The sequence below is a fragment of the Struthio camelus genome, chromosome W, assembly GCF_040807025.1.
Source record: "Struthio camelus isolate bStrCam1 chromosome W, bStrCam1.hap1, whole genome shotgun sequence".
NCBI lineage: Eukaryota > Metazoa > Chordata > Aves > Struthioniformes > Struthionidae > Struthio > Struthio camelus.
The window spans coordinates 54,499,713-54,515,078 of record NC_090981.1 but is presented as its reverse complement, the minus strand read 5'-3'; the positions used below and the strand labels follow the sequence as shown (position 1 = coordinate 54,515,078).

Below are 15,366 nucleotides of genomic sequence, written 5' to 3'. Positions count from 1 at the left end.
TCTGTTTTGGCTGCCTGTCCAGTCTGTATGACTGAACAGCAGTTTCTGACTTGCCTCTGGTGAATCTCACAAAGCAGATGAGAGATTTAAAACAATTTTACAACTTTTTGCCTTCCAAGAATATCTAAAATGAGTCCTTTTCTTACTCTTTCTGTTCTCCCTGCTGAGGAGTAATGAGGATTCAGGAGGGCGACAGTTTCTGTATAGATGATGCTAGATCTATCTGTGAGGTTCGGGTTCATTCTGATTGGGAAACCAAACCGTTCCCCTTATGAGGAGGATATGAGAGGCCACAGGGAGTGGTAAAGAGAAGGAGGGTCACTCACAGAGTGTTTGCTCACCAACAGCCTGTTTTCCCATCTGGCCATAGGAAAGGTTTCTGCAAACTAGCTGGCTTTTGTTTCCTGGTGTATTTGTTAGGTTTCCCGGAGAGTTGCTTTGCGCCTCTGATTTTCACAGCGAGACTTGCCAGATCCCTTCCTTTAGGTTTGTTTCTTTGTGTTGGGCTCATCTGTTTCCATCCAGCTGCTTCAGCATTGCAGAAGTTAAAAACAGGAACGGTAAGGTCCCAGAGCCTGAGATCAGCCACATTTTGTGTACACGGAATGAGATCCCCTCATAGGCTTCGTACATAGCGCTTCAGATAACAGGGTGATGTAGGTACAGGCTGACCAAAGAACGAGCAAGCCAGGACTGTATACTGAAGAAGAATAACTTTACAGTGGATTCCTTAGCATACGTGGGATTTTAACAGCCAAACACCATCTTTACGCTTGCTACCATGGCTGTCGCTAGCGGATTAGTACCTGGTAAGTTCTTGCACAGCAGTGAGATCTCAGGCACTAGAACCTGGTTATCTTGTTTTGATGGTCAAAGCCTGTGGAGTATGGGAGATGAAGTGTGTCTTGTCATATGTTCCCAAAATATCATAAGATCCTTTCCTTCCTCAGTTAGTTTTGTGGCTCACTTCATTGCATTGGTTGCTCTGGCTCTCTGTCTGGTCAGTCCTTGGCAGTGGAGCTAACAATAGTTCTGTTTTCCAGGAAGACCTAAAAGTGCTGCTCCCTCATCATTTAGGCAAGTGAAGTTCACTCTCAGGGCTTCCATTTTATTTATTCAATGCTAGACGTGAACTAGTTGCCGTAAGTGCTCGGTTTCCCCAAGGTAACGTAAAACTGATGGCCAGTGTTTTTTTAATCTTTGCTGTTCAAAAGCAACTGTTAAGCAGCAGATCTGTTTTTAAGGACCGTGTTATTAACAAGGCCAAACAGGCAATTTTACTTCTGCATATGAAACATCTTTACATTTCCTTTACAAGAGACACTAATTCTCCCAAATCCTGCTATCATGTATTCACAAATGTTTCTCCAATAATTAAGCGTTAAGGCTGAAGTCAGAATTGATAGAAGAGGAAGATATGTGTGCATGCATGTGTATGTATACTTCTTCCTCCAAGACTTTCTAGGATACAAGCAACTGTTTCTGAGAGTAATTGCCTGAAGGATGAAACCTTGATTCCTTCCTCCAAGTACATCTGAAAAAGCCTTTTGTAGATGGCTTGTAGGTGTAGTAGTTTCCTCTAGATTGAAAACATACGGTTTTCATTTTGCTTTGTCTTTCAGTACCTTGCAGAATAGAATGGATTAAAAAGATACAGATCGAAGATGACTTGCTAAAAGCTAAAAATACTCTAGAAGGAAGTATTGTTTCTAAGTTGTTAGCTATGGTACAACATAAGTTTTCTTCCACTTATTCTTTAATTACAATCTGGACTTGTATGAACAACTCAGTGGTTTCAGTGTCTGTATTCTCATAATTAATAAACTTGCTTGTAAAGTATTCTTTCCTTTCCCTGACTGATCAGAGATTGTGCTTTCTTGAGCCTTTCATTTCTTACAGCCAATGTAAAGATTCACGCGTCGAGAAACTGCCGCACAGATGCTAGCGCAAAGCAGGTGCCGCAGGATAAATTACAAAAGGGTTTGGGTGTCCAAGCAGCTGCCCCGGTAGCAATATCAAAATATAGGTACTCAGCGCATGTCCAAACCTCATAATGACTAAATTTCCTGAATGCTTGCATTCTTGCCCTTAACATTCTCTAAATGTCTCAGATCATCATTAGGCCAGAGGGTGAAGCACATATGTGAGAAATGACTGTAGGTGGAGGAGTTATAAGGAGGAGCTGGCTCAGGTGTCTCAGACCAGGCTGGCTGTGAGGACTGTGACTGCAAGGAGTGGGAATGCCCAGAATGAGTTACATTATTAAAACATACAGCTACTTCTGTGATTTCTGTACTGTGTCCTGGTCAGTATCAACATCGTGACCCCTTCATTTACAACAAGCAGAAACAACGTGGAAAGCAACTGTGGCAAAAGAAAAAACTTGGTGACTTGGACATTTCAGTTCTTTAGCTTCATTAACAACCAGATCAAGCTTGGCATGTTTTTTTCAGGAAGAGGAGAAGATATAAGTCAGTGAGTGCCCTATTTCTTCTCTTCTAAAAGTTATCTTTTGAGGAGGGGAACAAAGCAGGTGTTCCCTCCCCCCCCCCCCCCCCCCCCGAAAAGGGGGACTACTCATAAGGTGATCTCTACTTTTCGGTGTGGGCTTGTCGGCTCATGGAACCTTTCTTTTCCTAACGCCAGCCGGGAGTTTAGTCTGACTGATGGATTAAACCTAGGCTCACAAAGCGATGGAAGTGCCATTATAGGTAGGTGTCTGATTCCAGTAGAAGAATCCACAGCCCTGATTTAAGGACCTAAGCTCTGTGTAGAGCAACCAGTAATGTGCCACAGCTCAGACTGTGGTCTGAGCTAGCTAGTGAAGGGAAACTCTTTTATCTTTCCTTTTCAAATACCCAGCTTTCATTAACTAAATTAATAGGTGTGGAACCTATTTTGTTTCTAAGCACTGTTTTATCATATCTGCCTTATCAATATGGTAAACATAACGTATATACTCAAAAGGACCCACACCCTGCATAACCTGGGAAAGATGCACAATCCGAGTGGGCTTTGGGAAGGTACTTAGCAATGGCTTAATTTAATTTTTGCTTATGATAATGGGATTACAGTGTTTTTCCTTTAGGGTCTGGGTTTTTCTTCAGAACTCTCCTTTGCTCTCTCTGTTGGACTGTGAGGGAGTCAGTGTCAGAGATGGGAGCGGAGTCTAGCATGTCATACTGCTTGCTCCACTGCCTTGACTAATGGCTCCCTTGAGAAAACTGGCATGCAATGTTGGTCTGTTGTGGCTTAAACACACTTGAAGGATTGAAGCTTACACAACTATTAATATTTTTGTATCCTTTTTTTCTGCTTCTAGAATCCCTTGTGTTTCCAGTAACGTACCTTAGTGTTTCCAAAGATTTGCCTCTTCAGCGTCTGCTGGTGGAATGGGATGTCGGCAAGTCAGCGCATGATGCTGAGCTTTCGATGTCTTTTGAAATACAAGTCAGCCGAACAGAAGAAAATACTATTGTGTGGACAGTAAGTGTATTTAAACAAAAAAAAAAAGGGTATTTTAGATGTCTGCAATATAGATGAATCTGAAGGAAAATCAAACGTTCAGATGCATATACAGGTTGCTCTGTTGTATAGTTTTACCATTTATAGCATAGTATATTCAAAGCTGTAATAGAAATACCTCCATATTTCACTAGGTGCCAGGCTTGGCCTAATGTTTTGCCCAGTTTTTGTGAAAACAAAACATTGGCTCAGATGAGGAAGTCATTTTTGCCTCTGCAGAGTGTAGATATGCCTTGTATATCCTTATTCAGGGACTGTGGTGGGCAGACTTAGGAGATCTGAATTTAAAGGCCTCCATTCCCCTTCAAAGGTGCGGGTTCCCTGAGGAGCATCCCAGAAAAATTCCTCCTTTGCTCCTAATGCAGACAAGTAGTTATCCTTTTGTGGCATGGTTACTACCCCTCACTAGTGTCTAATTGAGCATGAGTCATGTGTTGTTGCAACCCTTCTCGTCTTAGGAAGCAAACAGGATAGTCTCAATGTGAGCCAGGCTGTATAAGGCCTGGGCTTGGCCCTGCTAGCAATCACCTTATATCCAGTGCTTAGGGAAGAAGGTAGTGGTGTCTCTTCTGGCAAGTCTCAGCCCTCCTTATCACCTGAACCAGCCAGATTTTCTCGAGAGGTGAAGATATGAACACCCAAATTCTTTTGGCTTAAGCCTTCTCCTGATTTTTTTCACCAGTCCGTGACTTTACTGTGAGAACTGCTGTATCACAAGAAATTTTTCCTCTCCTTTGGATCTGACAAAATCTTTGGGGAATTAAATGCAGGCTTTATGGATATTGCAACTTTTTATGAGTCATCTGCTGATCTAACTGTGGAAGAATATTAAATACATATGTTAAAACCTAGTAAAGCTGGAGAACTGTTATAACTCATTTAAAGGTGCTATTTGTGAGGAGGAATATAAAGCAGAGAAGGGCTTTTTTTTTTTTCCCCCTGAAACCAACAAGAGTCAAGAAAATAAGACGGACAGTGTTTAAAAGAGTCCTTACTGCTAATCAGCCAGTTAGCAGTATTTAGTCTCTCTGAGTTTGAAGATCCTCAGCTTCACTGCAGAAGAGCTGTATGTAGTTCAGAAGATTTTGGCCACCTTGATAGAAGGGGTAGGATTTCTAACACCTCGTGAATAGATCTAACCCTGAAATTGGAAAATGGGGTCACGTAGCTCCGAACAATCACATGGTTGTTCGGAGTGCTCTTCGAACAAACTCTGTTAATTTGCAGGAAGAAAGAAAGAGCTATGCAATCCAAGGACATAGTCTGTGCTGGTACTCATAATAAACACGACTTGGAAAATAAATAGGATATTTTGGATGTCACTGCCACACGGGAATGCGTTTGTTTCTGTGTTATTGTTAAGAATGTATACCAATAACAAAACTCTGAATCTGCTCACGCCAAAGCATGTACAGTCTATGTGACTTTGAAAGCAGCAGATAAATTCCTCAGTGCTATAATTCAGAAGTTAAATTGTGAAATGATTGCAGAATGTCTCTCAGAGTAATGCTATTGTGAAAGCGCAGATGTTGCTGGTGGAAAGCAGTAATGGAGAGCAGAATCGTAGTTGTCAGTGTGAGCCAGAGCTCTGGTACAGCTCACTGGAGCATCATTGATCTCCATTCTGAGAATCTGGCACAGTTGCTTTTAGAAGTACTGCATTTTTACTCTGTTCTGAAATGTATTTTTAATTACAGGCCATTAATATAAATGTCTTGAGCCCTTTCTTCCTGCTTCTTATGGGCTTTCATGCCAGGAAAGATTCACACTTGGGCTACCTTTTCATCCATATCTGTGCGACTGTTTGGTGCCCTTGTTCGTCTAAGTTGCAGGGCTGAGTATTAGTACAGCCCATTGAACCATAGGCCTGAGCAGCTACGTGCTGAGAGGGATTTGCAAGGTATTTTCTCTAAGAGCACAGCAGAGCATTTACTTTTTTTGCTCTTTGTCTGCATTGATATAACTCAATATAAAAACATTTCCCAAATTACAGAGCGTTCTGCACTCAGCAGTTTTTCAATTCCATTTTATACTTTAGGCTGTTCTTCTCCTATTAGCTTTCTGGATCTCTAACGTGCTTGAATATTTTTTCATGTTTCTTGCATATGCATATTAATACAGTGAAGCATTTTGGGGAAACCAGCAGGTACTTTCTTCTTCTGCTTTTCGCTGGTGGTACTGTCGGCAGCCTCTGTGCCTCAGAACTACAATGAGGTAATATCTGTGTAATTCCTTGGTCAATGCAGATGCGTGCCGGCACCAGAGATACGTAACCCAGAGCGTTAGACAAGGTGCACCTCCAGACAGCAGCATGTATATGCAGACTGCTGTTAACAGCAGGCATGAGTAACCTACTGAAAGTGAGTCCGGTTCTCGAGAAGCAAGGCCTGACGCCCAGTTATGTTGTTATCATCAAGTAGTCTCACCAGCATGTCAGTCACTACACCATTGCTGGTGCAGTTTTGTAAGCAGTTTCTTAGACCTCTGAGAATATGAGATCACATGTGGCAGCATGGATTTCAAAGACTGATGTTTTCAAAAGCGTTTTCTTCCTTTGAGCTTGCTTTCTCTCTCTCTGTGTTTGACTAATTCCAAAGTAAGTATCTACGCATTGCTGTGATTTTCATACTCTGCCTGACTGGCCCTTGTTTATAGGAGTTTCATAATGTCACACTTGACAAATCAGGAGAGCCTCTTCATTGGAACTGGGATTCGGACTTACCTTTGGAGTGTATGTCACACTCGGTGAGAATCAGGAGTAAAGCAGAAACATCAAAAATCTGGAGTCAGTGGAGTCTGTGGGAGACTGTCCTGGGTGAGCAAAATAAGACTTTGCAATATTGGTTTTATTTTTTCAAGGACAATGCTAGATTTTAATTTGCTGATGATTTTAATGATAGTGATCAATTCAGGAGAGAGAACACCAAATCAATAATTTCTTTTGGACCATTTCATCTGTAAGCACTGACCAACTCTTTTCTGCGGGCAGTAATAGTAATACTTCAGCTTTTGTCTTGGTTTGCAGACTGTCATTCTCAGATAGTAGGTGAGAAGTTTTAGAGCTTTTCTTGCTCACACATTAAAATAACGCAGTACATTGAGTGGTATGGGAACTTGGATTTGCGTAGATTTTTATTTTTTTTTTTGTATTCTGTGGAATCTCTTTTGATATCACATCGAACGGTGCAAGTCTGAAGGCTGCTTTGGCCTGCTCACTTGACTTGCACTTTTCCCCAAGGCAGGGGCCTTGGATGTAGCCATGGTTATCACTGGGTCAGACTGGGGTGAGGAGAGGAAATGCGCAGCTGTGGATGCATCATCTGATGCTTGAATGTTTCTTTTGTCTTGGGATCATAGCTCTGCTTAGTATCAAAGAAGCAGAGAGGGAGGAGCAAGTCAGCTGCTTATGTCACTTGGAATGAACTTCTGTGAGTTATATGAGAGCATACAGGGGTGGAATAATAAGGTAATCAAATGATACAGCAAGAAACAGTTTTCTTTCGTATTACAACATGTCTTACTAGAACAGCTTGTTTTCCAGGGAATTTAAGTCATTTAAACAAAATGCATAACTGTGCTTCAGCAAAAAATGGTTGCAATGATTTTGTAAAGGAGCATTATTCTTGTTTGGATTGGCAACAGTTTGAGGTAGTAAAAGAAGCACAGGTGTGTATACTTGGACTGTGGCGCATAAATTGCCCTACTCTGCACTTTGTATGATGGGAGATGGAATGCAAGACTCCCCTTTCAGTCTCACTAACGTCAATCCTGGAAATCTTATTTTTTAATTGAGATTGGATAGGGATCAAAAACACTGTTCACTTGTCACCAACTGATCCCACATTACAGACCTGATTCAGAGCTCTCTGAAAGGTAATGAATCCATCCTTCAGGCTGTATTTTATCTCCAACCTATCCAAAAGCCTGTGAGTCTCTTAAATCCCACTTTTGTTTTTACATCGAGGAGAGAGTCCAACATTGAAAGCCACAGAAATATCATTCCAGTTTGAGTTTCCTGGTTCATACAATGTTCACTCCTCTTAGCTGGGCTCTGACACGTTCAGAACACAGCCTATTTCCAGTCCCCTGCTCAAAGTCTGCAAGAGCAGGTATTTTGGCTGTAAGCTTCAGGCTGTTCACAGGTGCAGGAGGCAGTATTCATCTGTAAGGGCAGTTCTTGAACGCACACTCTTTGTTTCCCCTAAGTAAAAGGCAGTGAGCTGTATTTAGGACTCTGTCAGATAGTTTGTTGGACTACGTTGTACGTGAATGGGTTTAACATAAATTTAGGTATGCTTACATATCTAACTGATCCCTGCATGGAGAAGAATACTATATGAAAGTGCATGAATGGATAATATAACATGAGCAGATGCATGTGTAAATGCTCAGTTATGTAGTTAGATTGAAATCCCACCCTGAGCAGATTTTGAAATGCTGTATTGTGTGTTAATTTGCAGGCCTGGACGCTTCAAATAACGGTGGACTACAGATCTTTCCAGATGAAAAAGTTGTAGAGGAAGGCTTTGACATCACTCTTTGCTGCATCGGAAGGAAAGGTCAAATCATTAAGGAGTTCTTTTTATCTCCAACTGCTCATAATTTCAGTCGCACAAACAGTCAAATTGGACTGCTCACTGTGAAAAATGTGGCACATCAAGAAGTGCCTCAAATCACAGTGTACTGTCAGGCGTCTTGCAAAGAAGAGGAAAAAGAGAAATGCTACAGTCGTACAGTTTTCTTTGTGGGTAGTAAGTGCATGCTTTAGTTCAGTTCTCTTTTCCTGTTGCTATTAAGTCAAGAATGACTTTGGGGGGGGGGGGGGGGGGGGGGGGAGGAGGGGAGGGACAAAAAACTTGTTGTAAGTTGGCACTGTCCTGTTATGTCAAGCTGAGCTCTGCTGGATGTCTGACTTTAGCTCTGTAAATTCACTTGCATGTAGAAAACATTACAGAATAGAACTTGTCTTTTTAAACATGTCATGGGATGAATTCACAAAATGAATCTGAACGAGTGAGTGATTTAATAAATATACCTGTTTAGGAGTCCAGCTTAATTGTCTGTGTGCAGGTAGTAAAACGCAACACAGCCCCCGCTTCCGAGCATGGGAGTAAGTTTTATGTGTAGAAAACCATACAGATAAATTAGTCTATTAACTTAACAAAAAGTAATTAGCTACAGAAGAGTTTGGAATGCAATTAACTTATGGTTTGGTTCTGATTTCCTCTATGGAGTGGTCATTGAATAAGTACCGTTGAAATAATAACATCTGTGGTAAACCAGGCTTTGTCCACATTGATTGTTTGTAGTTTGTTAATATAGTAAGAGTATCGATGATGTTTGCCTTAACTGCCATGCTGTTGGCTTTTTGTTGTTTCCCCCCCCCGACAAGAACCGCCTGATACACCTAATGATTTTTCCTGCCAAACTCAAGACATGAAAACAGTAATATGTACTTGGAGCCGAGGAGGAGACACTTACCTCTATGGACGTCATTCAACAAAATACACTTTGTTTGAAGAGTAAGTCTTCTCATAGTTATATTAACTCTGGTCTGTGCTGTACAGAACAACAGTCAAGTTCTTTCTGTTCTTTAAAATCTGTGGAAATGTTTTTTTTAATCCACGTTGCAATTAGCTGCCTGCCTCTTTCCAGCTCATTGATCAGCACTTTTATTAAAAGTTGAGAAGTACAGAACTGCTCTGAATTATAACTGCTCTGATATAACTCTGACTAGCTGCAACAAAGTTGCGGGTCCATCAGATCAGCCTCTGCTTGATTCAGGGTGTTATAACACTTCCTTTTGGTCAGTTTGGGTATCCTTAGCGAGGCATGAAGACACTCTGGAAGCAGGATATACGTAACTTAGAAGTATAAAGTAGTTATTTATTGGGTAGCATAAACAAAAGATAACTAGTATTTAATATGAGCTCTTAAGCCAAGTATTAGTGTGTTTTCACAACGCATCAACACTGATGATGGTGCTGTGGACTAAAACCGATGATTCCCAGTTAGCCTGGCTAGTTTCCCTGGTTCTTTACCTTTAGGATTTTATGACTTTCCATGCTAGTGTTTTCCTTCTTGAATCCTTGAGCTACCAACAATCCCATCTCAACAATGCTACTTCTGTCTATGATTTTACCTTTTCTTATCTCTCTGCAGACTTTCTCACAGCTCTTTCTCAGCAGTGTGGGTCAAGGTTATGCAGCTGTGGCATGTGAGAGCTGATACAGGCAGCTAAACCCCTATGAGAGGAGTGGGACCTTGCAGCAAGGGCTGCAGAGAAAGGGTGTTAAAGGGGAACGCATAAAAGAGGGCAGAAGCCTCATATCATCATAACAAACTTTTGTCAGCAGGTCTCAGCAGAAGACAGGTCATCATTGCATAGTACCTTCATGGTCTCTGCGTCATTCACTTCTTTTAAAATGTTGTGATAACGATTAAGAAAAAAAAAAAGATGCATTTAAATTACTGTTTTATTTAAAGGCTTAACGGTAGACGTGTGAATGGTTTAATTCTTGGCAAATCAAATCCGTAATTTAGAAAGCTGTAAATCCATGATGAAACCCCTGAAAGCCGTTTAGCTGTTTCCCAAAAGGATAACAAGTAAGAAGAAAGAACACTTCCTTCTAATTGTAAGAATACTTACATTAATCCTATGTTGGGCTAGGGGAAAGAACTAGGTGGCTTCTCACAGTCCTCTTCAGCCTCATTTTCCATGATGCTATATTCTGGTTGAGCGTCCGCAATTTCAACATCTGTCTTGATTCTACGTTATGGAAAAATGTCTTTCTTTCCCCCCCCCCACCCCCTCTTCTTTGATAGGTTTTCCCAAAACTTGATTCCGTGCACAGTAAGTTGTTCTGAGCAGTGCTCGTGTTCTTGGGATATAAACCAGCAGAGGGTCTATAATATCACACTGACTGTTGAAAACCCACTGAGAAAGAAAACTGCCATGGATGTTTTTGATGTCACTCACAGAAGTAAGGCCTTTTCTGTTTCTTTATTTTAAGGCCCTATCCTCTTGCTTCTCTTAATACTTGGATGCGGGTTTAAGTATAGAAGTCCATGATTTTTACCTTCTCGGTTTCTGTTAGCTACCTTTCCCTGTGTTGTAGTTATCTGCTGTCTCTTCAGTTTCAGCTTTGCAAAAGTTCTGCTAATGGTCGTTCCAAAGGTCAAATTTTAGTTATTGAAATGACCCCTTCTGGCTTCGCAGTCTATCACTTTGCTGAAGATGGTTCATAGTATCGTGCTGCTTCCCATACAAGTTACTCTGTAAGCAGTAACTAATGCTTGTTAGTTCCTTTTTCCCCTGTTCGTTTGTGTCCTTTGTCACAGTGTGCCCCAACACCGAGGCCCCAGGTTCCCCAAGTTCCCCATGATCTTCCCCACCTCAAAACACCTGGGTCTTTCCTATGTCTGCAGCAGTATTTCCAGTTCTTCTTGTGTCCTCTGGCCCCACCACATCCACCTCACAGTATTCTCAAGGCCCTTTTGTACCCTTACCTGTTTGAGGAAGTCAGAGGCAGCATGTTCATGGCTTTGGTTCTGAAGCTGATGAGCTGATGGACCAGAGTCTGATGGAGTAACTCTTGGGTTCTGGCAGCACTTCCTTCATCAGAGTTTCACTAGGCGCTGTTATTCATATGGCTTGTGCGAGCATAATATCTTACATGTCTGTCTCTGTTAAATTTGGCTCCAAGTGGCCTATGAGTTCTAAAAGCTGATAGTTTGATTCTTTGGGGGAGAAGGAAAGGGAGCAGGAAGAAAGCAGAAGAGTAAACTGGCAGATTGTAGTGAGACGACACAATATTATAAATTCAATTTTCATGGGGAATCAGGCTAAAGTAGATAACACTACAGTTCTACTACAGTTTTCTTTTTCCAGTTCTAGTGATTGTTACAAGTTACAGAAAAGATGTATGATATTTATGATGAGTTAACCTTTTAAGTAGTGATTGCAGTCAAGTCCTTTATGTTTTCTCTGATCCTGGAAATATTTACTGCAGAATTTTGCCTATTTAAAAGATGTCAACAACTAAATACCAGTTCTGCATGTGACAGCAGGGAGGTTCTGGGTCAAGCATGAACTCCTTTGAGTCTGGAAGGCCTCAAATTGTAATTTATGCTCCATGAAGTTCTAGCATAATGGCCCACAGCTGTAAACTTATGCACTCCTATTGCCATGTCTCATTTCTTGTGGTTGAGCTGATGGTCTGGGAAGGTTTGAAAACTGCTGCTCTCCCTTAGTACCGCTTACATAGCAGTGAAGTCAAATGTTACTCACTGTGCTGTGTCCAAGCCCTTGCCCAGACCCTGGGAGGAGAATTCTGTTGGATTTGCAGTAAAAGTCTGACTGTCTTTTGCTTATGATGTTCCAAAATATCCCCAAGTCAGTGCAAGTTTTATTTTGTTTTGTTTTGTTTTAAGCTTGAATGACGTTTACTTACAAGGATATGTTTACGTTCTGAAATCAATTTTTACTGATTTATGTCTACCTCTCCTAGGCAGGCAGAAAAATCTTAGACTATGTTTCTTTCTTACTTTTACTCCTCAACTAAAATACCTTAAAATATTGCATTTATTGTATGTTTTACAAGAACCAACCTGTATTTTCCGTTGGCAGTTTATCCCTCTGTGCCTTTCCAGCTGTGGGAAGAATGTACGGATACAGAAATCACATTGTATTGGAAATATCGAAACAAAGGATTTGAACTCTTTTGCCAGACAGAAGTGCTCCACCCTGATGGGAAGGCAGAACTGGTATGAAACCTGAATTTCATACACAGAAGCATAGTAAATATCTTTTTGACTTGGAATTAAACATATTTCCCCAGCCATCTGAATGTACTACCTCTTGGGAGGGTGCAGAAGCCTCTGTTTTCTGGATAAGAGCTCCCAAGCTCTGTCTCCACTGATGGTGTCTTCCACATGGGCACCGCTTGTCCTGAGTATGAATTAGTGCTAGCGCTTCCTGCACTGCTGGCTGAGGTATTAACCTAACTGCTCTGCGTGTGTAATGATGTCCTTTGCTGAACAGACTGAGGTTTGTTGAAGTAGATGAAAATATGAATGGACCTTTTAATTGCTGTTATTGTAGCTATTGCCAGTTTTAGTTGCTCATATTGTTATAACTCGTATCACCTTATAAACAAGTGGTAAAGAGGTGTGTTGAAGGAGCAGACTTTGCTGCTGCTAGCCCAGGATCTTTCTGGGTGCCATTGACTATACATGGCAATAGCCTGTCTGGTTCCTAGTAATGGACCACAGTGGAGTTTTTCTTTCTGTCCTTCTCCACCTGCTTGAAGAAGCCTGTTTCAATAGAGTCCTCATCTTGCTCCGCTTCTTTCACAGACAGTGAGGTTGATCAGCTGTTTGCACAGGTATTGTGATTTCCCTTCAGCCCTCTTCTTACAAAGGTAGCTTGGCTTTAGCATATTAAAAGACATTATAAAGATCAGGAGCAACCTGTGTTCTGCCTCCAGTATCACCTAAGAACTGTTAGATCATTTGATCTAACTGCTGCAGTTGGCCTTTGCAGCAGACCGTTAGCATGCTCACTTTTCGACTCTTGCCAGAACTCACTGACCCTTAGGAGGAAGGGGCGGGGAAGACCGGGAAAAAATGTAAAGAAAAGCAGCAGCAGCAGCAGGTACTGTGCGTACGTCTAGAACAACTTCCTGCTTATGTGAACTGAGTAAGAGACCAGGCAGGGTGAGGATAAGGTCTCAGCAAATTCCCTCTGCCTCGCTGTAAAGAGCGGTCATTTTACAGACTATTGCGAAGGACTTCTACTTAGACCGTTACACAAAGAAGGCTTGCACACCTCTTTTTGGGCCTCCCAGTCTTTCGATCTTTTGCCATATCTTTTTTTTTCTTGACCGTTGTTCCGTAATCATGTTTCCTTGCTGAGCTTAACCTGCTGTTCATAGGATCTAGAGGCAAGACTAGTTCCGTAGACAAAAACCTCTTTCTCGTAAAACTGATCCAAACTCTTATTCTGCTCTGTTGTTCTGTTCCGCAGCATAATAGTTCAGGTGTGCAACTCCAGTATGCCAGCATCACTCTGGGTGGACTGCAGCCGTACACCGAATATACAGTTAGAGTACGCTGTGGGGCAGCTAAGCACTTCTGGAGGTGGAGTGAATGGAGCGAAGCCCGAACCATCAGAACAGAGGAAGCAAGTATGTCTGGTCTATTGGGAAGGGACAGCTGCAGGCTGTTCCTTGATTGCCACCTGTGTTCACTATTTGCAAAGGCCTGTTGCGCGCATAAAAGTAGAAGCACCCTAAGCAAAGTTTAGGAAGGAAGCTGCTTAATCAGTTCTCACCCTACATGCCAGTCTCTGGCACTTCATCCAGTGCAGGCGGTGGGAGATCTGGGCTGGAGAAATTGTGCAGAGGTGAGAGCAAGGACCTGGGAACTACAAGCAGAGAAAGGTTTTCTAGGGAAATGAGCCAAACATTCGTTCATTTGGAAGAATGAAGACAGCAAGAAATTAAAGGATAAAATTTTGGCAAGACCTGGGGGGACATGCAGAAAGAGAGATTTAGGCAGCTGGATCCCTTCAAAGAGAAGGAAACAAACTGATTATCCTTTCTGCACCTAGAACATCTTGTTTTGCTGTGTTTATTGCAGCTCCATCGGGGAAACTGGACATCTGGAGAGAAATTACACCAGTTTTGGGAGGGCGGAATGTGACCTTATTCTGGAAGGTGAGACATGGGTACAGAAACAATAATGAAACTCTACATGAAGGAGTTGGAAACTTCTCCCAAAAACTCTGACGAGTCTGCGTGTGTAAGTCCCGAAAGGGACTTAATAGCAATTCCGTATGGGAATGTCTTTTAAGAATCTAACACAAGTATTATCTGTAGCATATTTCAGAACATATGTAGCTGTATGATGGTGTGCTTTCCTGGCATTCGGACATGTGTATGTATGGTTTTCCAAACATGGCAACAAGACAGATGCCTTTACTGAGATTTGTACGTTTCCATTTCAACCAGTGTTTGTCTGCATGTATCCAAACAAGTGCTTGTGTCATTACAGAAGTAAACTGTTTTATTACAGCAAAATTTACTAAGTAATTGGTGTTAAAATTTTCTACTACATACATAACTTTTCCTCCAGCTAGCACCAAGTTTTCGAGCAAATGGAAGAAGTGTTTCCTATGAAATAACCTGGGAGAAAGTAGAAGGGGACTCTAAGCCTGAACACATCTCCGTTTCATCAGTCTATAATAGCACAAGGATTTCCATTGATAACTGTCCTTACAAAATCAGTATCGTGGCAAAGAACAATGTTAATTATTCACTTCCTTCAGTAGTGATCATCCCTGGAGCTACAGGTAACAGTAGCAGTACTTTCAGCTAAACTTAGCGTTCCATTGCAAGAGTTTTGTTTCCTCTTATTTTATGTGAAGTGATAATTTATCATTGTGGGAGAATATATTGTAACTAAAATCCTTGCTATTTGGAAATGTGTTACCGTATTTTGGCCTATAAGGTGGTATCTGTTTGTAAATTAAGCTGAGGTGCCTTGATCAGTCCATCTCAGCAGAAAGTCCACAGGAAATCTGCGTAGCTCAAAACACACGTAGCCTTACGCTAGGCCTCAGTCCTGCAGCAAGTGCCATAGATGCAGCCAATGACTTCGTGGATCTCTGCACGTGATTAGCCTCTTGTGGCTTACTGTTTATGGCTCCGGTTTTCTGTGGTTCAGTTCTTTGTACAAATGCACGGTACTATAACTACTGGGTGGTTTTGAGCAATCAAGCTCTTAATAGATAGAGATCAGCTTTCAGTTTACGAAAGAGCTGTATGTCTGATAATGAAG

At 41.6% G+C, this 15,366-nt stretch overlaps 1 protein-coding gene across 6 annotated transcripts in view; it reads left to right on the top strand.

The window, feature by feature from the left end:
- Positions 1–15,366, top strand: part of LOC104147795 (oncostatin-M-specific receptor subunit beta) — a 38,046-nt gene that overhangs the window by 12,541 nt on the left and 10,139 nt on the right. For all 6 annotated transcript variants that reach the window (XM_068924725.1, XM_068924727.1, XM_068924729.1 and 3 more), the window contains 9 exons: positions 3,323–3,486; positions 6,181–6,340; positions 7,986–8,276; positions 8,918–9,047; positions 10,351–10,508; positions 12,155–12,291; positions 13,553–13,712; positions 14,167–14,243; positions 14,662–14,878. In XM_068924725.1, coding sequence (XP_068780826.1) covers positions 3,323–3,486; positions 6,181–6,340; positions 7,986–8,276; positions 8,918–9,047; positions 10,351–10,508; positions 12,155–12,291; positions 13,553–13,712; positions 14,167–14,243; positions 14,662–14,878 — 1,494 coding nt within the window. The remainder of the gene's footprint in view (positions 1–3,322; positions 3,487–6,180; positions 6,341–7,985; positions 8,277–8,917; positions 9,048–10,350; positions 10,509–12,154; positions 12,292–13,552; positions 13,713–14,166; positions 14,244–14,661; positions 14,879–15,366) is intronic.